We start from the raw sequence: 27,458 nt of genomic DNA on the forward strand, positions 1-27,458 counted from the left end.
ATTGCAGATAGTATAAGGCCAAGGAGAAGGTGAACAATATTTCCAGCCTTTTCTAGCATCTGGCTACATTCATCGCTTAAAGCTAGTCCTCAAAGAAAGAGGAGGCAGAGTAAAAGAACTAAATTTGAGTACCTAAATTCAATACATATGCCAAGTGCTGTACTAAGAGCCCCTCTTTTCTATGTTTTAATCTCATCTGACTTAATACCGATACCCACATGAAACAGTGGTGCTCTCAGAAGTTGAAGAACTTTCTCAGGAACTCACAGCTCGTAAGTAACATATGAAGTGTGATCATAAACTATGGTGAATGTTTAAATTAAAAATAAACGTTTATTACAATAAAAGACACATTGCCATTAATTCCCCTCAAAATACTCCCCCTCGTTTCAAACACACTTATCCCATCGTTCTTGCTACTTTCTGAAGCAGTTCTGGAAGTCCTCTTTTGTGTCTTTAGTTGTGTTGTCGTGGCTGCCCCGATGACCTGAACTGATTCAAAACGTTTACCTTTCATGGTCATGTTAACTTTGGGGAAGGGCCAGCAGTCGCACGGTGTCAGATCCGGTGAATAAGGTGAATGAGGACACACTGTAATGTCTTTATTTGACAGAAGTTGCTGTACCAGAAGCGATGTATGACACGGAGCCTTTCCGTTATGATCACAAAATATGGTGAATGCTGCTGCCGAGTGCCATCCGACGGAAAGGCAGGGATCTTCAATATGGGCAGTGGCACGTAGACAGCGTGTGACAAGTGTCAACTTATTCGGTGTAGTCAGTTGGGTGTGAGCTACGGTTGAGAGAAGGTGTGTTTTAAAGCCTACCATAAATCATCCTCCATCGTAACAATGCTCTGTGTCACACATTGCTTCTGGTACGGCAAATTCTGTCAAATAAAAACATTACAGTGTGTCCTCATCCACCTTATTCCATCAGATCTGGCACCGTGACTTCTGGCTCTTCCCCAGAGTCAAAATGATTCAGGACATTGAGGCAGCCATGACAGTGCAACTAAGGGCACTCATGAAAAAGGACTTCCAGAACTGCTTCAGAAAGCGGCAAGGATGATGGGATAAATGTGTTCGAAGCGAGGGGGAGTATTTTGAGGGAGATTAATGGCAATGTGTCTTTTACTGTAATAATTTTTACATGTTGTTTAACCTATCTCGTAGCTAGCTAGTGTTCAGAGGTCTGTGCATACTACATACTCTTGGAAAGAAAAGTGCTATCAGGCAGCTGCAGGGGGCTGAGTATTTTTGTGAGGACAGGCCTCCAGGGCCAGAATTGCTGAGGGAACTGACGAGAAGGTGAGAAAGGCAGGCAGACCCCAAATGTACCACAAAAATGTTTCTTTTGCCTTTCCTAACAATGTCCTCTTGGGATATGGTTAGTCGAAAATAAGGGCTATGTACTGAGGTATTGATACTGTACTGATCTGCAATGGACACAAAATTCGTTTTATAAAACTTCTCTATTATAAGTTGCATTCAAATATTATTTAAGTTTACATATTTCAAAATAATGATCTCCTTCAAACGCAGCTATGTGTTTGAATATTAAAAAGTAGACCTTCTGCTTTTCTATCCTTTGAATGACACCATGAATCCCTCTTATCTGAGGGGGATTCAAGACCTTATAATTTGCTTTTCAAAAATTATCTTGACATAGACGACTTGTTTGTTTGTTACAAAGTTTTTGATAAAAAGACTTCTTACCCTATTCAGCTAATCTTTTGAGAAGATACAGAAGGAAATGAGAAAATCCCAGGTAGGTAAAGCCTTTGGCAGTATGGTCCATATTACAACATGGAGAGATGTCCTGATTTAAAGAGCAGGGGTTAGTATTTGAAATTAATCCTAGCCAACTATAGATTTGCTCATGAGAGCTAGTTCGGATAAGTGGGTTGGCATTTTTCTGTAGATATTTTGAGTAAGTGTCACATATTTGGCAAGATCAAAATGAATCTTTCTCAGAAATTCATGCAGGAGATTTACTAGTGTATATTTACCTTGGCTAGAGAGCCAAAGAAATGACATTCAGAGAGAGTGGTAAGAAAAAGTTTGTTTTACAAGGAGGGTAACATGACTGTAGTACTCTTTACTTTCTCACTTAATCATTTCCCTTCAACTCTCCAAAGAGAGCTGTTGCTGTCATTTTTTCCTTCCTATTACTATAATCACACTAACCATCTCATTCACCTTTATTCCCCAAACATGCACTGAAGTTCTACTGTGTATCAGGCATGAGTTATATTGGGGATTCCACAGCCATGCTTCTCAAAATGTGGTCTACAGATTGGTGCTGGTTTATGAATTCATTTGTTACCAGTCTGTGACAAGATAAGTGTTTAAAATTTTTAATAGCAATTAGGAGAGTAATTTGTTGATTGTAATACCCTGTTTCCCCAAAAAGAAGACCTAGCCGGAGAATCAGCTCTAATGTGCCTTTTGGAGCAAAAATTCATATAAACCCGGGTCTGATATTATAGTAAAATAAGACCGGGTCTTACATGAATTTTTGCTCTAAAAGGCACATTAGAACTGATTGTCCGGCGAGGTCTTCTTTTTGGGGAAACATGGTAATAAAATTTTTTGACTTATATTTAGTATGTCATTTTCTAATAATTCAGCTTCATTTATTTTATAAAAATATTGGTCTGTGAAGGACTGGAAGTAAAAGCCTGGGTCTTTAGCAGTGACAGTATAAGAAGCACTTTCCAGAGGACAGAAAGACAAGACCTCTGCTCTTGACCGGTCTTAGTTTAATCCTAGTGAATGTACAACAAGAAAAACTCCTTCCATCCTCAGACATACACATTTCTGAGCAATGATGTGAAGTTTAGGTTTTGTAAACACGTTTGGGGAATGATGATTTACAAAAAAGGTTGTAAGTTAATAGAGAAGGATGAGGTGGGAAGATAGTGTTACGTGGAAAGGACAATTTGCTACAGAAGAGGAGGGCAGCAGGTATAAGAAATCGCTGCAAGCCTGGGGTAAAGAAGTCAAGAGGTTAAGTCAAGGCTTACTGGAGGGAGGAAGACAGTGAGTCTAACCTGTGCCAGCCAGTCACGTCTTCAGTCACCTCTTAGCCTAGCCCGGCCCCTAGATGCACCCTATCCTCCAGCCATGCCGAACGGCTGCACTTCCTAAAGACATTATATTCTTGTGCTTCAGTGCTTAGTACACGCTGCTCCCCTCTGCAGAGAACAAGCATCCTACTCTCCTTACAGACCCAGGGCTACGTCAGCCTCCTCTCTGACTGTGGTCCCCAATGCACTCCAGGCAAAGCTATCTGATCCCTCCTCAGTGCACCTGCACACCTGTGTACACCTGCATCACGGTATTTATCAGAATGTACTGCACATTCAAGTTTGCAAGTCAAATTCCATTGGCATCACATAATTTCTCCTTCCTTCTCAGTGCTCAGCACATAACTGGCACTCAAATATGTGTTGAACCACACCGAGCATCAGAGAGCACGTCAGAGGGGTTGATTAGAAGTCTCTCTTTCAGGTTGAGCAACCAGAAAGCAAGGCTCACCGAAGAGTGTCTAGAAGCCAAACCAGGAGAGTTCCTCATCCAGGGTTCAGCAGGCTGTGGAAGGACCAACCTGGAGCTGGAGCTCAGCAAAAAACAAAAAGCAAACCAACCAACCCCTCAAAAAACCCATTCTCCCTAAGGAGAACAGCTGAGTCAGTCAGCTGAATTGCAGGTAAAAACACATTAGAACTTAAAAGCTCATTCTGCAGTAAGTTGAATTCATGACTTGGCAGGGTACTTGTAAATTATATATGGGCATGTGGTTCATTACCTAGTCTGAGAAATTTCAAGGTAAGTAGAATTTTCAGGCAAAGTGGCTGACTAAGCACATAATGATATATGCTAATGTCTACCCTGGTAGACCTGAGCAATATGAGGCGAAGCTTCAATACCAAGGTCACAGGCAGGAAGGAAAACTTCTCCCTTCTCATTCCTCCGGCTGGAAGCAGCTGCAATGACTAGCAGTAAACGAAGGGGGTTTCTATTTAGTGGTAGCCTGAGCATTTTCATGATAGGAAGGCCTTTCTTTGCTCTGCTTTCCTAGTTTTTTATTGTGGCTTTTTTTTTCTTCTTCTTCTTCTCTGTCTTTTAACACTCTGCCTTTATAATCTCTCTCCACTCACACTCTTTCCTCCTTGCTCACTTTCTGAAGTCATTTCCTTCTCTTACTTCTACCTTCATTAATTTTTAAATAGCCCTTCTGCCAAAGCCCTCTTTCTAGGCACCAGCATTGGTTATACAGAACATCCTGTCTTTTAGTACATTCTTAAGAACCAATTCTAATTCCTGGACATTTCTGCCCAAAATTTCCCAGTGATTTTCCCTGTGATATTTATCTTATTTATGAGGGGCAAGGTGAGAAAATATAAATGGTTTCCCTGAGAAACCAGGTTTCAGTATCCTTGAAACCTAATATGCCGCACTGTAATCAGTGGTGAGATCCCTGTGAAATAATACTCTAGCCCTGGCAAAGGTACAGAGCTTGGAGAACATACAATCAAAATTCAAACTGGCCTGGGAAACACAGGAGGTAAGTAATTTAGTAATGAGAAAAAGATCACTATTTGAAACAACACAGTCTTCTCACTAGCAAAGTCAAACGATGAAACAAACCTTTCTTTTTCTAGTAGGTCTATTATTCTACTGATATGTGCCGTTATGTGCCTGAAACTGGCTAGAAACAAGCTAGAATAGACATATCCAAGAGATTCTGAGAGACTCCCTTTGCATTTTTATTTGCCTCCCAGAACCCGTTAATTGAAGAAGACATAATACAAGGCACTTTCCCAAGGGCAGGTTCCTAAAAGGATCAGCCACTGTTTCGGATATGTTTTCTGGAGGGATATTGCCTTGAATTTTATTAAAACCCAGTCCTGAATTTTACCTAGTTTTTAAAACGCTACAGTATTGAGAGGAAAATCAACTTCCTCAAGTTATAACTCTCTTAATAAAAGCAAAGCCAAAGATGATTTTGGCTTTCCAATGGGACATATGTGTCATGCAAGGGATTCCTTTGCTATCATGCCAACAGCCACAATTACTTTCCAGAATGGTGAAAAAAAGCTTCAAATGTTTAAGCTGGAGTAAAAAACAATCAGTAAGACTCTGGCTTTATCAACGCCCTGAAACACGATACCTCAAAATTTGCAAAATAGAAAGCAACCCTGAACTTTAAAGCAAAGATAAATAGTTAACAATGTAATAGCAAGCATAATGCATTTGCAGAGCTATGATTTTTAAAGTGAGTTGGCATATATTATCTTATTTCATAACATTTATGGAAGGCATAGGGAGCAAGCATTATCCTTTAACAGATGTTAAGCACCTTGCACAAAGTCGGATAGCTTATAATAAGTGATTTCCATTCTTTAATAAAATCTCTCTACCTACTCAAGCTACTTCCCTAAAATCTCCTTTCCTAGGTCACCAGATTTCTTGAAAGAGTAAGCTATTCTTGATGACTTTCCTCATCTATTATCCATCATCTAATCTTGGCAAATTATAGTTTTATTTGTTTCCTCAAACATCTACTATTCTCAAAAAGATCACCAATGACTTATAAGGTACCATGGGATTCTGAGTAGTCTCAAATATTCCCTGAATGAATGAAATTTCCAGCAATTCCAAGGACTTGTTTTTGATCCTCATTCTTAATCCCTGTGAAACAATCTCTTCCCTCATTTTCCATGCCTTTACTTTCCCTCCTCTCTGTTACTCTCCAGTATTTGAAAAATTAAACTGCTCCACACCTACTCATCTTTCAAAATCCTATTCAAATGACAATACTGAAGTCTTCCACGCCTCCAGCAGAAGTTATTCTTTCTCTAAGGTTCCACAGCACTTGACACTACTAGGCAATTATCACACTGTATTGTGATTGTTATTATCTCTTTCTCTCTCCCTTATATATGAAAACTGGCTTATCATTTCATATCTCTTGGGTTTAGCAGATTACCTGCTAACAAACATCTGAATGAACCGCCAGTAAGCGGTAGCACTGTGGCTAGAACTTACTGCCTTTGCTCTTCACAGAGAAGATGGCTCAAAAGCAAAGGCTTACAGTTAAATTTCTCACCTTAGTCCATGAGAATTATCAGGCTAGATTCTCAGATTTAGTCCCTTTTTAAAAATCTTTCATTAAGCACTGACTGTCCATGAACCATCATTTCCAAACAGAACTGTCACCCATGGGATGGTTATGACTCTCCTGCGATTTGCCCATCCACTCTTTCTCCACCATGTGAGGACACAGAGAGAATGTGGCCATCTGCAAGTTAGGAACTGAGCCCCCACCAGGAACCAAATCAGCTAGCACCTTGAGCTTGGACTTTCCAGCCTCCAGAACTGCTGAGAATCAAATCTGTTTAAGCTACCCAGTGTATATTTTGTTTTAGCAGCTCTAGCAGACTAATACATGCTGCTTAAACACTTTCTGAAAAAAAATTTTTTTTTTCAGGTAACTCTAATTGTTAAAAAGTTCTTCCTTATTCGATTCCAAACCCTGCCCTCTGTATCTGAGAGCAAACAAAGAATGTAGGGGATATGACCACAATGGAAAAGAATAATTTTCAAGTGAAAAATAAACCTGTGACTTAAATACTACAGAAAAATTTTAAACTTAAAATCAATACTGCAAAAAAATTTTTAGTTCTCCAGAGAGGCATCATGGTATATTGTAGAAAACAGCAGTTTATAGAAAGACAAAAAAAGTTTAAATTGAGGTTCTGCCTTTATCTGAGTGATAACCTCATCAATCCTTAATTTCCTACCTATATAGTGAGGGTAATAATGCATAGAGTTGTTGTGATAATGTATCCAAGTACTTTGAAAAACTGAATGTAATTTCACTAACAATTGTCACCCCAATTAAAAAAAAAAAGTAAAATTGAAAAAGACGATAGGAATGTCAGATATTATTAAGCCATCCCCTTTCTTCTGTGGCTATATTTATAGTATTATTTATATCAGAGCTATTTATATTTAGTTCTCTAGACTTTATCTAAATTCAGGGGCAATAATTGCTCTCCATGATTCTGAATCAGTGGATCCACAATGTACTACACAAAACACTTCATCAAAAGCAACAGTGAGTATCTAAGAAGAGTTGTCTGAAAAACAAAAAGGAAACGATATCTTGCTTTAATTACATTAAATCACAAAAAATGTTTTGCCTATTTTAGGTGTAATACATATCTCAGTAGAAATACTTGCTGAAAAGAATCCTTGTTAACTAAGAAAGGTTGTCACTAAGTCAAAGAACTGCAGTGTTGGAAAAGGATTTGAGTCTTTCTGGAGATCACGTACTCTAATTCCTTATCTGATGCATACATAATTTCCCCCTGCAATATTCTTGATGGACAGGCATCCATCTGCTGCTTAAAATACTTTCTGGATAATGTGTGATGTTCTTTGCTACCTCCTAATTGTTCGCAATTGGGCTAAATAAACTCTGTCTCCTAAAACTGCTACTCTGGAGTCTTGCATTTCTTCTGAGAGCCACACAGAACACATTTAATTATTTTTCTTTAGAACAGTTCTTTAAACTTTAGAAGAGAACACTCAGGTCCATTGCCCAACTCTTCATCTTCAGGTGAAAACTCCTTAGTTCTCCAATTATTGTATGTATGGCACATTTCAAGTCCCTCTCCTCTGGACCAGCTCCATTTGTCGTGTGCCCCCCTCAATTGTACACTAAAGAAGTTCCTCATGTGTGTTCTTACAGTGGGACTATCACTTTGTTTGCTGTAAACAGTGTGTTTCTTTAGTCCAATCCACTGAAATCTTTATGGGTATTGGACTGTGAGAAAATATATGCTTTTCCTCTCAGCTTCAAAATTATCAGATCAAAAGCAAAAAAAAAAAAGAAAAATGCTGCTCTTAAAATCATGACAATTTGAGTTTAAGCATTTGAGCAATGGATGGAGGAGTCATATTACTAGACAAGATGGCCATTAAAACACCTTCCTATGATGCTAAAGCTCAGGAATTAGGGACAGGTCTATACATTCAGAAGTGAAGTCCTTCCCTCTTATAGCGATTTGTGGGTGCAGAGTGCTGACAAAGGAGGTCTGTGAGGCAAAAGTGAGGTCAAGCCTAGTAAGGACCTAGAGCTGCCAAACCTCAGCACCACTGCTGGCTAGCCCTTTATCAAATACAGTGGTGACGTAACTGGAATTTTCCATGAGAGTCTTACCACGTTCTGTTCCATTTTTCCAGAATTTACTATAATGTTTCACTGTAAACCATATACACGATCATGGAAAGAAATTGAGAAGGTCTGAAGAAGACTATAAGTATCTAACTATATGCCAAATTTCTTCCCAAAACGCAAAAGCAGGAATGCCTGTTTAAAAATCCTAAATACCACGATCAATAGAATATTATATTCATTTAATCCATTCAGGACAATAGTAACAACTTCTCAAGAGTCTATGCATGAGGATCCCGGAAAACAAACTACCAATCACGATCTACATGAAGTCCATGACTAGACAATCTGTGACCAACAGTGTACACTGGCTGTATGGGTGGTATAGTTTGGTTGCTTTCCCAGGACTTGAGTTGATAGGCAAAGACTATATTTTAGGAAATCATAAGCCTCAAACTCATTTTTAACATTTGGCCAACGCATCTATTAGGCAATACTGACATTCAAGGAAACTTCAACAGTCTACTATTCTTAATAAGGAAACCCAAGTGAATAGATGTCAAGCCAACTATTTTTGACTGGAAGTAAAGTCAAAGATCAAGGTGCTACGAGAAAGAATATAGGGGATCCAGGACCAAACTACGAAGAGGAAATGCAAGAACACAAGTGAAAGGTGCTTTCAGAAACCTCTGAGCCAAACTAGTTCTTTGTTTTGTTAACCTGCCACAAATTGGAATGTGATTAATTCCTAAAAAAAAGATAAACACCAGTATACATCAATGCTTATTAACTGAATCATTTCTTCAAAGAGGCAAAACAGAAGTATCATAGTTTCTCAGTAAGAAAACAGAATAATAGCATACAGGCATTGGTTATAATCTCAGAAAAATAAGTGGTATTACAGTAATATTAATGCTATTGCTAGTGTGAATAATATTAATAATTGTTTATAAAACAAATAAGTAACATTATTACTTACTTACTATGTGCCAGGCACTATACTAAGTATTTTACATGCAGTCTCATTGAATCCTAATAACAGCCCTCTGAGGAAATGCTGTGGATACTGAGTTTGAGTGCTCTGCCTAGGGTCACAAAATCCTATGAGACAGATACTATTTTTATCCCCATTTACAGATGAGGAAATTGAGGCAGTGGCTAAAGAGGTTGCTCAGGGACACAGAACTAGGAGTGTGGAACTGGGATTCCAATGCAGCAGCACACCTCTATAGGCCAGTACAGCTCTCAACCACTCTCTAGAGATCTATGGATCCAGGGAAACACAAATTAAAACGAGGTATCATTTGTTGTCCAAATTGGCTAATACTAAAAAGACCAACATAATCAATGTGCAAAATGAGTACTGTCAACCCTGTTGCTAGGAGAATATAACAGCGATTTCTTTTTGTAGTAAAAACTCTTTTTACAGGAACAGATACTCTAAAAGAAAGTCCAGAAAACAATTTATCCAACAAAGGTGGACAACAGTCAGGTAGTTTCTTAATAAACTATTAATTTTATTTTTCCTGAAGGTAGTAGCAAAACCTAGAATTCCCTTCCTCTTTTCTCTTAGTTCTCAAATGCCAGAAACGGCTACCAGAGGATGAGCATTCCACTGCTTCCATGCTAACATATTTTTATATGGCTGCTTTCCTTGTGATTTAATTGGCCCAGGTCAAACTTTTCCTGAAAGTCTGTTTCTTGACCCACTACTATCATCACTGAATTAGTTAATTTATCTTCCCTTCTAGTGGGCTGACAGAGGTTCTGCTTTCTACTGTTTTCCACATTTGTCCCTTAGCCTCTTTCTCAACAGGTTCAAGAACCAAGACTGAAGGTGAGAAGCTCAAACTTGCCCTTTCTTTTTTGTTCAAAAGGCATTAAAAAGACCCCTCCTTGTTTTCAGCAATACGTTATTTCCAATCCCAAAAGTAATCTCTCAATTCTCCAGTCTCTGGTTTACAGTCTACAGCATACATGCTAAGTAACAAAATAAATTACTTAGGGGAGAAATAAAATCCATGCCATAGCTTTTCGAACACTTCTGCCATCCCATTCTACTTATAGGCACCATTATGAAGAGAAACTTGGAAAGGCACGTGGAGCTGTAAAAAAGGCAGTTTACTAGACTTCACTACATAAACGTACTGCAAGTTTATCATGAATGGCAGTATGCAAAGGTGATAATGCCTTTCGATTTTTAAAACAAGCACAGCAGGTCAGGTTCCATTTGAAAAATTTCATTTGTATATCCAAAATGTCCTGCAACTTTTTTGCATTTATGTGCCAAAATTTACAACCCATTTGGTTTCTGATTGTGACAAAACAATTAAAATTTGCAGGGGTGAAATGGGCATTGGGAAAACACACAGGCAGCTCAGAAAACGGTGCTTCCCTAAACCTCCAGGGGAGGGGCCCTAAAGTGGTGACTGCGTTTTCATTGAGAGAGGAATTTAAGAATGTTCCATACTGTATGCATAGGATGTAAGAAGAGGTCCGCAGGAAAATGCCACATTGGAATGTACAAGATTGCATTTTTTTCATCCACATTAACTGGTTACAAATGAACATTCCGTTAACACACGAAGCTTTCTCACTACAACTAAGGAGAGAAGGTTGCACAAGCGGCACCCCAATAGGCCTGAAGCAGTGATTTCTGCCTATATCCTATGTATCTTACCGGGTCCCCAACCTAATCACAAAATTGCTGGACAGCTCCACCATGTCTACACGTTAACCGCACAAAGGCGAGCGAGCAAAGGCACCTTTGCCAAGAATCTCAGTGGGAAATCAAAACACCTCAAGGCACCTCGCGCACAAGTTTAGGGTCCTCATTTCGCTGGAAAGAAAACTGAGACGTTGAGGGAGAAGCAGCAACCGTCCGTCCGATGCCTCAAAAGGCCAAGGCGGAGTTCAGATGAGGGCGACCTGAGACTTCTCTCCTCACCCCCCCTCCTCTGCTCCAGCCCTGGAAGGAGCCACAAGTGAGGAAGAGAAGTTGTGGAAACAGGACGGGGTGGGATGGGGGAACCCGAGAGAGTTGAACACAAACGTCTGCATTTGTCCCACACAAGGTCACTCGCTCCAAGTCACTGTTCCCCGCTCTCTCCGGGGGCTTCCCGCCAACGGGTTTGCTGGGCTCCGAGCCCGGCCCACCGCGCCCCCTCTGCCCTTTCCTAGGGCCGCAGCCCCTTCCTGCCTCAAGGAGCGGACCGGAGCTGGGACCCAAGCTGGCCTCCCCGACCCCCGTTGCCGACGTCCGGCACTCCTCCAGCCCAATTCCGGGGCTCCTCCGCCGACACCCCCCAAGGCTCCAGGCAACGTCCCCTTCCTCCCTCAGGACGCCCCCTGCCCCGCCTCCAGCGCCGGGTCCCGTCGGGGGCCCGGGACGCCGTTCTTTCCTCCCTCCCGCAGCCTCCCTTCGAGTGCCCACCTGGCGCGGCCCCCGTCCCCAGCCCGTCTGCACTGCAAGCGGCCGCCTCCCAAGTCCTCCCGGCCCCGCCCCGCTCCCGGGCGGATACAGTTTGAAGCCCCTCAGGATCTCCCTGGCACGCTCGTCCTTGGCTGACATGATGCGGCGGCCGCCGCCCGCGGCTCTCCCACGCTGGCCCGGCGGAGCCTCGCAGACGGTGCCCCGGAGCCGAGGACTGAGCCGCAGCCCGGCCTGAAGACCTCGGGAGAGCAGCGGCAGCGGCCAGACCCGGACCGGCCTCTCCCTCCCCTCAGCTCCCGCTCCAGATCCCTTCTCCTTCCCCCTAGCCTCGGAGCGCCCGCCCCGAAGCCAATAGAAAGCCCGCCTCGGCGATTGGCATCCTGTTAAGCCAATAAAAGCATTCAGCGGCTTCGCAGGGGGGACGAAGAGCGTCAATGCGAAGGGCCCTCCCCGGGAAGTCCCGTAGGACAAATTTTTCATTCGGTGTTGTTGCCTAGACTTTGCCCCAGCGGAGGGTTGGCTTCAGCTCTTCAGAGGCTCGAGGGGCCGCTGGGCACACTAGGGCTCTGAGATGACGGCCGGTTGCAATGAGCGATGTGGCAGAGACTACATTTCCCAGCATTCCATGGGCGACCGCGGGAACCACAGATCCCAGGGCGCAACAGAGTCTCGAGGACTACAAATCCCAGCATTCCTGGCACCGTAGTCCTCTAACTTCGACTCCAGTGTGCCGCGCAGTGTGCGCAAATTCATACACCCTCCCTCAGGTTTGGTGGTTTCTGAATTTCGAGAGTTGAAACCAGGCGTGAAGACCCTCTTCACTCTCAGAGAAGATGACAGCCTACAGAGAGGTAACTTCTGTTTACATGGAACTCAGAAATCTCCTGCAAATCATGGTAAGGCTCCAAAACACAAACAAAACTGATTAAACCGTGAAAGATAATATAACAAAATGACTCCTTCAAATCAAGCTTGTTTGTTGGTCTGGGGCGCCGTTTATGTATTTTGCGGGGGTTTCCTGTTGTGCTGCGTTGGGCAGGGAGAGAAAGCGATTGTATACCCAGAATATCAATACAGGAAGGGACTTGAGAGAATTTGCTAACCCAACCCTTGTTGTTTTACATATGAGGAAACTGAGGCCCAAAGAGGCGAAGAGATTGTCCACGGGTCACAGTAAGTTGGGGCAGAGTTAGAATTCAGCCCTAAGTCTCCTGACCCGCAAGCCGGGCTCTTTGCACACTAAGCTGGCGATATTTTTAGCAGGATGGTTATGTGATTATTATTCTCCTTGGTGAAATTTCCCCATCAGGTTGAAACACCCAGAGGTTAGGTAAGCATTTATTTGGTGGTTTCCTGCAAGTGTGATGTTTGTTTATCTTCAGTGTGGGTAGGACTTGATGTTTTGATTCGTGCTTTGTTGCTCAAGGTGACATTAAGTGAGATTTCAGGAACTAGGTAAAACTGTAGTGTCAGCTAACGTTTCCTTAGAGATCTCCTATTTCTTTTCCTAGGCTTTCCTTCCTCTTCCCGTCCCCCTTTCACCCATCTGGGCATCCACCCAATTTTTCCTTCCATGTAGTTCAACAAACGGCTTTTCAGCTTTCCTTATTTGCCAGGCTGTCTGTCAGTAAAAGGTGAAAGACATGGTCGCTGCCACCAGGAAGATAACCATCTAGTTAGGGAAATGAGGAGACTCCACTGAAATTCAAGATGGACTGTGATAAATGGCAAACAGGAAAAGACATCAGAATGCTACAGAGACTCTGACGGGGAGATTTATTCCACCTGGCATAACTTGATAGAAGAGGTGGCATTTGATCTTGAAGGATGGGTAGGAATTTTTTTTTCTCTGTTAAAAATTTTTACCTTTAGATTTTTTTTTTTTGTAATAAGGTATAACATACAGTAAGGGCACAATTTTTGCATATATGTACACATGTGTCACCACCCCCCAAATCAAGATATGAACATTTCCAGCACCCTTTGTGCCCCTTCCTGATTAGCTCTGCATCCTCCTATCTCGATAACCGGTCTTCTGACTTCTTTTACCACAGAACAGTTTTGTCTGTTCTTGAATTTCATGTAATGTAATCATACAGTATGTACGGTATGAATCTGGCGTTTTTCATTCATCAATACTTTTGTGAGATTTATCCGTGTTGTATATAACAGTAGCTTGGTTTTTTTCTTTCTTTTAATTGCTTAGTGTTCCATTGTATGTATGTAATACTATTTATCTGTTCTGTTGATGGGCATTTAGGTTATCAGTTATCAGTTGTTGGCTATAATTAACAAAGCTGCAATGAGCATGCTTATGTTTCTTTCTGTGGACTTGTGCACTCATTTCTAGGAGAGGAGTTGCTGGCTTGTATGGTGGTCATATGATGAGCAATAGTAGATATTTCCAGTTTTCCAAGTGTGTCTACCAATTTTTACCTTCACCAGCAGTGTAATAGAGTTCTAATTGACTTTCATCTTTGTCAATACCAGGTGTTGTTTGTCAGTCTTTTAATTTTAGCCATTTTGGTGAAATGTGGCCTCTCAGTATGAATAGTTTTTATTTACATTGTCCCTGGTGTTGCCTATTTGGATGTCCTCTTTTGTGAAGTACTTGTTCAAGTCTTTTGTTTACTTTATATTGGGCTGTTTTCTTAATAATTTGTGGTTCTTTATATATAGTCTAGATATGGAGTTCTTTGTTCGATATATGCTTGCAAATATCTTTTCCAAGTCTGTGGCTTGCCTTTTCACTCTCCTTACTGGATGGTGTCTTTTGATAGACAGAAATTCCTAATTCTAGTGCAACACTTCAGTGTTTTCTTTTATGATTAGTGCTTTTTGCATAGAGTTTAATAAATCTGCGTATAGGGTTGGTAGGATTTTAACAGGGAAATATGAGGGAAGAGATTTGCAAAAAAGACAGAGTAAGCTTGAGGCCCTGCTATGAGTCGGGGAGGGTGTAAGTTGTGTTGGGCATGGGAAGGCCTGGCGTTTGGGCTGTAAAAAAGAATGAGGCAAGACAAAGCTGGGAGGGTAGGCGGGAGGCATATGTGAAGGGCTTCAGCTGCAGCCTTGGAGGCTGGACATTGTTCTGGAGGAAGTGGAGGCACTGCTGGAATATTTATGAACTCAAACAGAACTTAGTTGTCTTCCTTCCACCACCAAATTTGCCCCTCCTCTTCCGCAGCCCTGTTCACTTAACACCACCTCCAGACAGCTCTGCCCTCCCCAGCCAGAATCCTGGGTGATATTCTCCTTCCCTTTCTCTGCTTTCAACTGGTCACTGTGTCTGATAGCTTCTATGGTATAAATGTCCCCAACAACTTCCCTTCTTTTACACTACCTTTGTTCAAGATCTCACAGTCTCTTATCTGGAATATATCAAGTCAAGTTTCCCTTGACTTGAAGTTTCAAATCCCTTGAAGTTTCCCTGCTCCAGTTTTCTCCACATCCAATCCATTCCTATAGCAGCTAGTATGATCATTCTGAAATGGCAATTATTCATACCTCTCCATACAGCTTAAAAACCCTAAATGGCTCCCCAGTGTCCTTAAGATAAAATAAAAACTCCTTTACATGGCTTAGATCCATTGTGATTTGCTTGCTCATTCTTCCAGGCTCAACTCAAGCCCCATCCCCAGAAGCCTGTCTTAAATCACCTCTGCCTAGGGCACAGTCCTGAGTACTAGGTGCCTGTGGCAACCGTCTGTCATAGCCACACAGGCCTGTCTCTCCCAGGGGGTTGTGAGCACTCTTAGGTAGGAACTTTGCAGTATTTACGTATTTACTGGGTATAGTGACAGCCCTGAGCTTTCTAAGAACCTGAATGACCCGACTCCAGGTCTGTATCCCTCATTTCTCACCCCTGAACGCTCGTTCTAGCCTTTCTGGTTTTCTTTTCTGCATCAGTATATGCTGCACAGTGCAAGCCTCTGACTATGGTCACGACCCCCAGTCTTTCCCCCTTTGCCTGAAAGATGCCTGGTTTTTCTTCCCCAGCATACTCTGCTTCCAAAATGTTGTCTCTCATAGCACTTAATACGTTGAAGTCTTTCAGGGCAAGAACCTTGTCTTATCTTCATATAATCTTCTAGAACATAATAGATGCTAACGAAATTTTTGAATAAATGAATGGGTTGGTGTTAGGCTCCTTTGCATCTGTCCTGTCTGATTTCTGCACTCTAAAGTACAAAAGGCTTTAAGACCTGAAAGTATGTGGTGTATACTGTACTTTAAAGGAACCAGCTTAAGTGTTCAGTTATGTAGCATTCCTTAGCCATCTTCCAGGGGAGTTGGGAAGTCCCAAAAGCAGTCAAGAATGTCATTTTGGTCACAGAGGCATTGTTGGCCTAACCAATCGCTTTCTATTTTAAAACATTTTTTTTTTCTGAATAGAGGTCAAGAACATGGTCTTTGGCTTCACATAGCCTGGATTCCAAATTGGACTTTGCCACTTTTGGATTTTTAGGCTTAGTTAATTCACCCGAAAAATGGGAATAATATTACAGGCCATAGAGTTATTGTGAGAATTGAACGACACAGCGCCCAGCACCTGGCACATGGAGAAATGCTCAATAAACAGCAGTTGTTAGGCATCACATGTCTTCACACCCCGGGATAGCCACAGTCGCCACAGGAAGCTCCTGGGGCTAAAGCACCACAGGGGTGGATTTCACATCCAGGATGGTGATGGGCCCAGCATCACCTAAGCTGCATTCCTTTTCTTAGGCCTCTGCCCACCCGATTCTTGTGCTACAGTCCGGCCCAGATCCTTTCCCCCTGGCCCGGCCCCCGGCTGGAGACTGCGAACGCAATGGGGGGAACCTAGTGTGGGCGGAACTCTCTTGCAGCGGCCGGAGGCTTCCAGGGGAGAGGCAAAGGCGACGGGTCCGCGGAGGTAGAAAAGCGTCGGACGCCGGACCGATCATGGACGCTTGACAACCTGCGGGCAGGCGCCGGGAGGCCGAGACAGCGACCAAGAACATAGAGGGGCGGCGAGAACAGGTAGGGACCAGCGACAAGGCGGGACCTGGCGCGCCAGGCTCGTCGGGATTGTCGGGCTTCGCGTCCGCCTCCGGGAAAGCCCGCGGCCACGTTGCCCCCGCCCCGGGGAGTGCGCCCCGCAGCCCCTCACCCAGCACCCGCGGCCCTGCCTGGAGCACCGCGCCCTGAAATCCACCCCGGCCTGAGAACCTCAGCTCCTGCACCGCGGCTGCTCTGGCTTCCCCACCCCCGAAGGCTGCCTCTTCGCCCGTCTGCTTTCCATCGAAATAGCGCCCCTCCACGATGGGAATCCATCTCCCCCGTGTCTCTACCCTCCTCCTCGGGCCCTCCCACTCCAGGAAAAAGCTGTTATCAGCGCCTCCTTACCTCTTTGCTCCCAGGGGTTTGCTCCGTAGACCAAGATTTTTTTGCGGGATCAAAGTTTCTGTCTATTTCTCTAATCCCTCTCCATTCAGTAGCTTCCATTCAATAGCTTCGCTCTTGTCTGCTTGGAAGGGAGGTTTTCATTCCTTCTCCCAGAACCATCACCACTCCCCCACTTCCCTCCTTAGCAACCTTCATTCCCTAGCACTTTTTCTGTTTCCAACAAGACCTTCTTAGGTAACCCTAAGTGAGGCAACATTCTTGTTTCTCTAATGCTGTGAAAGAGCTGCGGTATACTTGCCTCCACAGGAAAACCCAGTGTCTTTTGCACCAAACTGCCCTTTGAATTATGTGCTTCAGCTTACCATACCTCTTCTCTTTCATTTTGTCATACTGCCACAATACCTATCACTCTTGGAGGAGTAACCTTTTTCTTATACGGGACTCCTGGACAGTAGGTATGCAGTGTGTATGCTGGAATCCACTCAGCATGTGATTAGTTTATACAGTTCAGGGACTCTCTTGTCCCTAATGTCTTCAGGGCAGCAATACAATATCTTTGTTGTTTTCTCATGTCTTTTTCTTGTTGAGGTCTCATACAAATTCTGAATTCATGTTTGGTAAAATGTCACATATCAATAGTAGGTCAAATAGAGGGATTTTCTTATCTCTACCAGGCTGCAGTTGGGAATCTAATGACACACTGGAAGCTGTAACTGATTGCTTTTGCTTATATTTGCCACCTCTGTGTATGGGCAGGATTCTCTGCTTCTTAACTAGAGCCTAGAAAACAGCTACTGAGAAACTCCTGTGTGTTTCTCTAGGTCCTGGTTAGGTTTAAGGGCTTAGAATGTGCTGTTTTGGGAGAGGGCCAGATGGGAATGAGTGGCTTTTACTCAGTGTTTTTCAAACCTCAGAATAAGGACAAAATCTTTACTCCAGGTGAATCGTATTCGTTTCACAAAATGGTCGTAGCATCTGGAATCAGAAACTTAAAAAAAAAATACTATAAAATTATTCTGAGGTCAGATCCAGCATTAAATAAGCTTAGACATTGCAAAGGAGAATGACGGAAACACTTTTCTTTTGCACAGATCTCAAGGCCAGAGAATGGCAGGTGAACAGAAACCCTCAAGTAACCTCCTGGAACAGTTTATTTTACTAGCCAAAGGTACTAGTGGCTCAGCCCTCACTGCTCTCATAAGCCAAGTCTTGGAGGCTCCTGGAGTGTATGTCTTTGGAGAATTGCTGGAGCTGGCCAATGTGCAGGAGGTAAGAGCAGTTTCTAAACAATTTCTCTTGTCTTCTTTGTTCTCAGCCTTCCTTTGAAGGAAGGTTTCCCAAGAATTTCAGTGCTGAACCATTGTAGACTTGTGAGGTGCCCTGTTGAGGGAGGGGGTGGGAATTAGCAGGACTGGGGAGGAAAGCAAGGACTCCTTCTAGTCAATATTTTCATCTGAACTTGGTGAAAAATCAGATTAGTTACTAATAATTTGAAAGATGGGGCAAAAACCCCAATTGAACCTAATAAGTCAGAGAAGTAGAATATAAGCATGGACTTACACTTACACGGGATGTTTAACAGAACTTTTGTTGTGCCTTCAAAATGAGACGATCCAGTGAAGAATGACCAGGTGGAATAATGAGATATAAGGGAACCTCTGGTTTTCAACCTCTGCTTCTTACTTGGGATACCTTAATACAGTCTTCCCTTGTTATCCATGGGGGATTGGTTCCATGGGGGATTGACCCCCCTCTGATGCTCATTATTTGCATGGGATCTATATTTGTGTATGGCTATGGCAGGATGTGCCTATGTCTCACTTCATTCGCGTGGATTCAGCATAGTGCTCGGTGTGTGGCTAATTCAAATTTTGCTTGTTGGAACTTGCTGGGATTTTTTTTCCCTCCATATATTTTTGATCTGTCATTGGTTGAATCTGTAGATGCGAAACCTGCAGATATGAAGGGCCAACTATTGATTTATTGGTTCTTTTATATTTATTGATTGAGAGAGATAAATAGAAAAGTCTGGCGACATCTTTATTACTCTGGGGGTTGTGTTCAGGAGGTCTTACTGGGGTGGCTTGTCGTCTCCTCCAGCATCACAGCTTCTTTCTAGTTGCCCGGGAGGTGCTGACTCTGCAGGTGGCTGCCATCACAGGTCTGGGCGGTACTTGTTCTCGTGAATCATGTGTACGATGCTGCTGGGGGGTGGGGGGCTTGGGCATTCTTGTTGCTGGTGGTCCACACATAGGAGGGGGTGGGCTTTTGTTGGCCGGTTCTTCACTTCATTAGGACACCTTTGCTGTTGGCTGCTGGCTCCACGCCCACAGCTTTGTGGTGAATCAACCCATTGTAGGAGGGGTCACAGGCCTCAGATTACTGGGCTTGCTGCTGTACATCTGCTTATTCCTCTTGATCAGGACATGAATGGTTCCCCATAATCATCCATTACAGACGTGGACATGGCGTCATCTCCGCTCCCTGCAGCAGCCAGAGGTGGAAAGTGCCACTTGTAGTTTTAATTGTGGATTTTTACTTAATGTCAGTGTTGCTTGCTAGATTGTATACTCTTTTGTGCTCACCATTGTTCCCTTAGAGCGTAATACATGTAGCCTGACACACAGTAGGCTTTCAGTAAAATTTAATTTAACAGAAATGGAAAAGGAATCCTGTGAGGAAAATTTAAGAGAACTGGGTTCTTTTTTCTTTTTCTTTATAGACTCTTATTTTTTAGAGCAGTTTTAGATTCACAGCAAAAGTGAGGGAAAGGTACAGAGATTTCCCATATACGCCCTGCTCTCACTCATTACTAATATCCCTCACCAGAGTGGAATCTACGTTGATACATCATTATCACCCAAAGTCCATGGTTTACGTTAGGATTCAGTCTTGGCGTAGCACTTTCGTGAGTTTGGACAAATGTGTAATGACATACCCACCATCACGGTATCATGCAGAGTAGTTTCACTGCCCTAAAAATCCTCGGTGTTCCTCCTGTTTATCACCTGCCCCAACTCCTGGCACCATTGATCTTTTTACTATCTTCATAGTTTTGACTTTTCCATTATGTTATATAGTTGGAATCATACAGTATGGAGCTTTTTTTAGATTGACTTCTTTACTTAGTGATAGGCATTTAAATTTCTTATGTCTTTTCATGGCTTGATAGTTAGTCATTTTTCAACAGAAGAGATGACCAAGGGGTAATATGTTCCTTCAGGTTCATGAAAAGCCTGAAGGAATATGCCAACTAGTTTTGTAATTATGAAAGATGCTAAAAGGAGACAGATGGAAATTAAAGGCAGAAAGACCTTATTGATTTGGGCCAGTGGCAAAAGTTGTGGAGTATCTGCTCTAGAGAAAATAGTCTGTCACGGCTACTTTGGTAATGAAAAGTGGAGGCTAGATTGGATGGTGTCTTCCACCTCTGATTCAGGACCTCAGGAGGCTCTTGTTAAACCTGAGAAGGTAGGCTTGGATGTTAGGATGCCAGGGTTCTCACTGGGGTGCTTAGCAAATCACTTTCTCTCTCCACAGTTTTGTTTTTGCCATGGGTAAGCTGGGAATACGCTAGTTGCCTTTCAGTTGTCTGAAATTATGGATGTAGTTCCTGGAATGTTTCTTAAAAAGAGGATTAAAATTGAGTAGTATTACCGCTGGTGTCCACAGAATAACTTGGGTATTCCTGTTTAGACTTGACTGAGTTTGGTACATTGGAAGAGTAATAGGTACATATTTGTGGGTAAAAGAAACATTCAGTGAAGGTAATTGACAACAGAGCAGAGCAGTTCCAGGCAGAACAGTATCTCGTTTTTCTTCTGCAGATGGCTCTTTGCTGCCAGCATCAGTGACGAATAAGAAAAATTTTAAGGAAGTTTTTATTTGGGGTAGCCTGATACCTTGGTTTCCTGTCCCAACCTGGCTCTCCTGTCACATCTTCCACTCTGATGGTCTCTCCCAGCGCTCAGTCCATATACAGTCCTGAAACTTGGAACCAAGCTACACTTTGTTCAGTTAGGGTTGATAGTGAGTGGCTCGTGCTGTACCTGCCAACCTGGTGTGCGGACAGGCTGTTCCAGTGTTCGTTTTAATGGCAAGGGAATCCTCAGAAAATGTGAATTGCTTCTAGTACTTCTGCTTTGTGTGTATGAGGCAAAAGCAGTTACTTGGGCAGGCTGTGTGGAGTGTAAAACGTGTTCCGGAGAGAGAAAAAGTAAATTGGGGGCTTTAATTTCCCCCCCAAAGAATGCAAGTGTTGGAGGGGACCAACTAATAAACAGTCCAGAACTATGTGTGGCGCTTGGTCATCTGCCCCATGGTTGGACCCTGCAGTGCCCGGTAGACAGCTTGGCCTGTGAACTGTTTCTTTTCCTCCTCAGCTCGCAGAAGGAGCTAACGCGGCTTATTTGCAGTTGCTGAACCTGTTTGCCTATGGAACATACCCGGATTACATAGGTGAGTCGGTTAAGATCTTGCAAGGACTTTTCCTCATTATGTCCCTCTGTGTAGATGTGCTCCCTCCACGAGGGTCCCTGGGGTTGGGAGGTAAGGCCTGGGGTGGGACCTTCTCCATCTGGCTGTGTCCCGTTGTACTGTGCTCTGTAGGTGCTTCACGTGAGGACTTGCCCTTCCCACCTTTTATGTCCCAGTGGGTAAAACGGGGCTATGTTTATGCTCATCCGTAAGTACAGCCCTTGTTACTCTTGAAGTCTGGGGTTTGTGGAACACTTGGACGTTGTGACATGTTGGAACCCCCCTTGTAAAGTGTTTAAGCCCTTTCAGTATTATCAAAATAATACCACTGCTGTATGGAAGAAAATTTGGAAACTAAGGGGAAAAAGTCACTCGTGGTTGTATGAGTGTTAAACTGCTGTTAGCGTTATGGTGCTGGACTTCTCCTCCTCGGCGTGGGTGTTCTGTTATGTAGGTACAGTTACATGATGGGTATAATTTTAATCTTTTTTCACTTATTTCATAGGCACGTACCCATGTTTTACGTCTGTGTGATCATTTTTAGTATTCCATAATCTAATGCTCCATAATCTCCTTAGCCCGTTCTCTTTTGTAGGTCATGTGAGTCATTTTAAACTAGAATCATAAGTATCAGGAAGGAGGTGAATGCATGTCCTAATGCTAACTTACCTTCCACCCAAGCCATTTTTGTTTGACTTCCCTGGTTTACTTTAGCAGCATGACAAGGGCTGGTACATAGTTTATTCTAGTGGTGTGACTCAGGGCTATCCCTATTACTGTATCCCTGACCTTCCCCTCTGAACACTGTCTTTCTTGCTGGTCACGTCTACTTATTCTTTGCTGCTGTCAGACTGGACAATTTGCCAGTTTTTTCTGACCTTCGCTTTGTTCTAATGAGTGCGTCCTCTGTTTCCCTTCTCACTAAAGAGACAGCATTGCACAGACTCTGGAACCACACTGCCTACATTATAGTCTAGCTCTACTTCTACCTGTTGTGTCCTTTGGCAAATTAAGTAATCTTCTGTTTCCTTATCTGTAATGAGCCAGGTCCATTGGCTAGATGTTCCAGAATTTAGAGTTTGGGGGACTTTAAAAGGGTAATATGATGCACATATCTTTTTATTAACACCCTGGAGGGACGTGGGCTGCACCTGCAGTCAAACACATTCATCATTTTGCATCAAAAGAAAAGAATGTTCGCAACAAGTAGGATAAAAAGCCCGCCTCGATTAAGGTCAGGATTGCCACCAGATGAATTTTAGCACTAGGTTCAAGGGATAAAAATCAGGATGACAGATAAGGAATTGAAAGCATTTAGAATCTATCTCGTGGGACTGTTGTGAGGACTGACTGGATGTGTATATGTGCGTGTGGATCTGTGTGTGTCTACGCCAAGCGAAGCTGGCCATGCGTGCTACCTGCGGCTGGCAGCTGCCATTGCTGCTGTTACCATCATTGCTAGGACTAAAATTCTGCCCATCCTTCAAGGCTCGTCTCAAACACCATATCTCTTTTGTTCCTGTACCTCCCCAATGTGATTGGCTCACAGGCTCTCTTTCCCCCTTTTCCCCTTGCCTCCCTTCCTCTCTCTCTCCCTGTCTCTCTTCCCCCCCTTTCTCTCTCCCTCCCCCTCACCCTTTTGCTCTCGGCTGGTAGTTTGTACCTTCTTCTGGTAATTCTGTCTCTCACTTGTAGTTGTTGAAACATCTGATTGTAAGACTGAGCACAAGTCCAGGGCCACTGAGTTGCGTAACTCCTGGCGGTTGGCGGCCCTGGAGCTGTGTAATGCAGTAGCCCTGACGAGGCCCACTTATTTCTGCCCCCGAATCATTTAGGGCGGTGCCTTGCACTTAACAGGTGCTCAGTGGTGGCGTGTTGAGCTTGATTGAATGTTACAAAGGGCACAGATAGCATTCCATTAAGATAATTGTCATATCATTCTGTGCATTCATGCCTGGCTTTTCAGGAGATTAAGTTCCTTCTGTGCAGAGACTGAGTCTTCCTGGGAAGCATATGTCTTCCAAAGAAGACAGGAGGTGCTCGTGGAATGTTCGCCTAGTGAATAAAGGCAGAGTCATGAGAGTATTTCAGCAGTAGATTTAGTGTGGGAAATTGGTGTACTCATTCCATAAAGAAATCCTAATTTGATCTTGTGTCTTGATTTTTGTGGTGGGTGGGACTGAGCAGCCAACAAGGAGAGCCTGCCAGAACTGAGCACAGCTCAGCAGAACAAGCTGAAACACCTCACCATCGTGAGCTTGGCGTCGAGAATGAAGGTACAGTCCCGAACCCTTTCCTGTCTCCTCCTCACCTCAAGGCAGGTCTCTCGTTGGCATCGTGGCGGGAATTCCCAGCTACACACCCGTAGAGTCACATCATAAATGCACAAAATTTGCTTGGCAAAGGACAAAAGAGGAAAAAGGTAATTAACATAGTGTTGATAATTACACACCATCCCATTTAGGAAAAGTATGCCCAGGAGTGATTGTGAATCAGTGGGTCTCGGTTCTGGCATGCCATGGTGCCTCACGTGGCAGGAGCATTTTGCCATTCTAAAAGGAGACTGCTCTGTCCAAATACACATTTTTCAAACAGTGGGACATCTCAAGGCAAAGCTAACCACTTCATCTGTTGTTCAGTGTGCAGTGAACTGTGCTAATGCTGGAGGAAAAACTTGCTGTGTTAGACTTACTGAGAGGTAGACTTTTAATATGCTGCTTTCCTCTGGGGATTTTCAAGGTTTTTATACTCATCAGAATTTTTGCCTTATATGCTAGCTTTAGACCCTGACCTGCTGTAAGATGCCACTCGACTGTATCTCTGACTTCTCTGCCCCACTCAACTAAGAAGGAGCCTTGCAACTAGCGGCTCCTAGTCATTAACAAAGAAGGTCCAGATTTGGTTCATTTACAGTTGATTTTAGCTCTCTGCCTAATCCCAGCCCATGTGTCTAAGTTTTTATGGGGCTGTGTCTTTGAGAGTTCCTATTTGCATTTCCCTTCTGTGATTGAGCTTGAGAGATGTGTATTTCTTCCTGCATCATTTCAGTTGCTGAAGTCTTAATCACACATTTCAGCCTGGCATTTCAGGTGGGAGGCCTATTTCATTAGGAAATGAGGACCTGACCCTTTTTTTGGGTTCTGATCAGGGACTTCTCAAGTGTAGCAAAGAGTAGGAGTAACTTTTTTCCTTATTTCTGCAACCTGTTATTTTAAGCCCACCTACCGCCCCTGGTTTTCAGACCTTTAGTCATAGAATACCCCTCTAGGTGTGTTTGCTGTTACTCTCTTCTCTGTATGCGTTTCTTCCTGTCTGTTTCTGCATTTGATTGCTGTGTTAATTTCCAAACAAACAGTGATGTGTCAGAGGATTTGCAGAAAACTGGTTGTTTAGGTAGCCAATTGTCTGGGAGTCATGCACGATGTTGGTATAGCCCAGTAAGGATCTGTGGTTGGGAACTGACATAGGTCGCAAGAGTCTGAGGCAACAACTGTAAACTTCAAGATGACCTCTGAGCTGGCCGTACTAACTGGACACGTGTAGGTGGATGTGTCAGCCCGGTAGTTTTTTTCCTTGCGCTCTGCTGGGCAAGCAGCCAGTTCTATTCGCCAGTGTCTGAGGTTGTTTGGAATTTTGTGATGACTTTGCATTTTATGCAAAGTCTGCAAGCTTCCAGAAGGCAGCAGAGTGGCATATAGAGTCTTTTTAGGGTCTCTAAGAGTTTGCTTCAGAGCAGGAAAGCTGAAGACTGGGCAAAGTCCAGGAGGTAGAGAATCTCAGAAAAAGCATTCCTAGATGCTGTGGGTCTTGTTTGAATCTCACAGGTCTCACAGCTCTTGTTGCCATAGATACTAATAATTGTCACTAGACTGCATTCCCCAGAGTCCTGAGGCAGCTGTTGGCTATGTGAGTAATACCTGCATTTCTTTAATATTTGCCAATGGTTTTTGTAAACATCACGTGGCCTATCTGCAGTGTATCCCCTACTCCGTGCTGCTGAGAGACCTGGAGATGCGGAATCTCCGGGAACTGGAAGACCTCATCATCGAAGCTGTCTACACTGACATCATCCAGGGCAAGCTGGACCAGCGAAACCAGCTGCTGGAAGTGGATTTCTGCATTGGCCGGGACATCCGGAAGAAGGACATCAACAATATTGTCAAGACCTTGCACGAATGGTGAGGCTGAGAGAAGCGGGTCTCTTCTCTTTAGGGAGGGAGAGAGCTAGCCTCTGGCTGGGGAAGTGTGGTCTCCAGGTATTAGCTAGGGCTGCCTGGGAGCTGGGGCCTTGGGACAGTAAGCCACAGAGTGGTGGGCTGCATTTGTGACATAGCCGTGTGGCAACGGAAACCATTTCAGGCTTCCTAGTTCCTTGGATGTAAACTAGTTCCTGTCCTAGAGCAGCTGGGGGGCTTTTAATAACGGGCTGTAGAATGCCCAGAGTTGGCAGGTGGAGCTTCTGAAGCCTAGCTGTGTGACACTGATTGTATGCCTTGCAAACTCAGCTTCAGAGTTTGACCAAGCTCAGGAAGGTGGTGTTGGTGAGATTCTTTGGGTAGGAGAACCCTGGTCAGTCAGTGTCAGTAACATACTGGGCCGGTGTTCGTAAAACAGGGTGAGGGATAGTGAAGATAAGGAATGGGTTATACTAAGTTGGAACACAGACTCACACACAGAGTATTTGGTAACTATACTCTGGTGTATAAAAAGTGGGACATTTGCCTGTGCTCTTATTTTACTAGAATTTGATGTTTGCAGAGAGCTGTTGAAGGTTCAGCAAAGGTTTGTTACAAAGTTATATAAATGATGTGGGGCTTGTAAAGCTAGTGGGAGAAGAGGTGTTAGCTGAGTTTTGAAGGGGACCAGGGTTAGAATGTGATTGGAGGTGAGGAGAGTGTGTTCCCAGGCAGACACATGGTGTGTTGCAGGTCAGGAAGCAGAGCAGGCAGCTTTGTGTAGAGGGGGAGGGCAATTATTTCCTTACCCCCCAGAGGAGTATGTCCAGAGATCCTGCTCTGACCCCCTGGGGTCTAATGTCCCTCTCTCCCTGCAACCCTCCATGCCCCACAGTTTCTCTCACTTCAGCTACTATTGGACCCCAGCCCTCACCCCAAGTTCTAGCCCAGGTGTGGCCCCAAATACCTTCACTTTACAACCTCTGATACAAGCAGGAGCTTTCAAAAGATTGTAGAACTGTTAAATCAGAATAAATGGGAAACAAACGTAGAAAACACCCCTAATATGAAAATGGTCTGGCGTACCATTAGGATGTCTTTCTGATCCTACCAAAGTTGGCTCTTAGGCCATTTTTGAGATGGCCGACAGTTTTCACGTCCAAGTCTGGCTTTCTGTTTTTAGCCCCGACATGTTTTCATCCAGAGGTGCCATCATATCCCCCATCCAGGATGTTTACTAGAACAGATTCTTAAAACTTGTGTTTAGGCCTTAGATTTGGAACAAAATTGGGATACAGCGTGGTACACACACACAGGGAAATGTTCACGCTATTGAATCTTAAGAGGAGGATATGTGTGTATTCATTGTACTATTCTTTCCACCTTCTTTAGGTTTAAACATTTTCAAAATAAAAAGTGAGGAAAATAAAATGAGGTGAGGGAGTGACAATTAGGAAGTAACTGAAACTCCTGAGAAAGGGGGCAATCTCCAAACTAGGACGCTTTTAGAAAGGAATTTTCTCTTTTGAGAACAGTGGTTAATCAGTGCCACCTATAAAGTCTCCTAGTTCCTTTAGTCTCAAATTGTGTGCAACTTTCCCGTGGGATTCAACGATTGGAGATGAAAGCTGTATTCTGAGAAACCAGCCCACTTCTTCCCTGTTTGTCTCCACGTGCCCTGTGTTACCTGTTCAGAAATGGTCGTCTTTTGGAGGCAGTGAAGGGGCGAAAGCCCTGGCAGAGGGGCGGTACGTGAAGACCCCATAGGGGATGGGGAGGGAGCCTCGGGGGCCGGAGGAGAGCCCCCAGGCCTTT

The 27,458-nt window shown here is 43.6% G+C and overlaps 2 protein-coding genes across 6 annotated transcripts in view; one reads left to right on the forward strand and one right to left on the reverse strand.

The window, feature by feature from the left end:
- Positions 1-11,960, reverse strand: part of PDE6D (phosphodiesterase 6D) — a 17,929-nt gene extending 5,969 nt beyond the window's left edge. For both annotated transcript variants that reach the window (XM_081050565.1, XM_081050564.1), the window contains exon 1: positions 11,711-11,960. In XM_081050565.1, the coding sequence (XP_080906691.1) occupies positions 11,711-11,760 (50 nt within the window). In that variant the 5' untranslated portion in view covers positions 11,761-11,960. The remainder of the gene's footprint in view (positions 1-11,710) is intronic.
- A 419-nt stretch (positions 11,961-12,379) lies between these two features.
- COPS7B (COP9 signalosome subunit 7B) overlaps positions 12,380-27,458 on the forward strand; it is a gene marked incomplete at its 5' end in the record, with an annotated part of 44,054 nt that continues 28,975 nt past the window's right edge. For 2 of the 4 annotated variants that reach the window (XM_081051554.1, XM_081051553.1), the window contains 6 exons: positions 12,380-12,518; positions 16,473-16,626; positions 18,084-18,261; positions 21,375-21,450; positions 23,656-23,744; positions 25,444-25,646. In XM_081051554.1, the coding sequence (XP_080907680.1) occupies positions 18,100-18,261; positions 21,375-21,450; positions 23,656-23,744; positions 25,444-25,646 (530 nt within the window). The remainder of the gene's footprint in view (positions 12,519-16,472; positions 16,627-18,083; positions 18,262-21,374; positions 21,451-23,655; positions 23,745-25,443; positions 25,647-27,458) is intronic. The other 2 variants (XM_081051555.1, XM_081051556.1) reach the window with 2 other exon arrangements.

This window comes from Rhinolophus hipposideros (genome assembly GCF_964194185.1).
Source record: "Rhinolophus hipposideros genome assembly, chromosome: 6".
NCBI lineage: Eukaryota > Metazoa > Chordata > Mammalia > Chiroptera > Rhinolophidae > Rhinolophus > Rhinolophus hipposideros.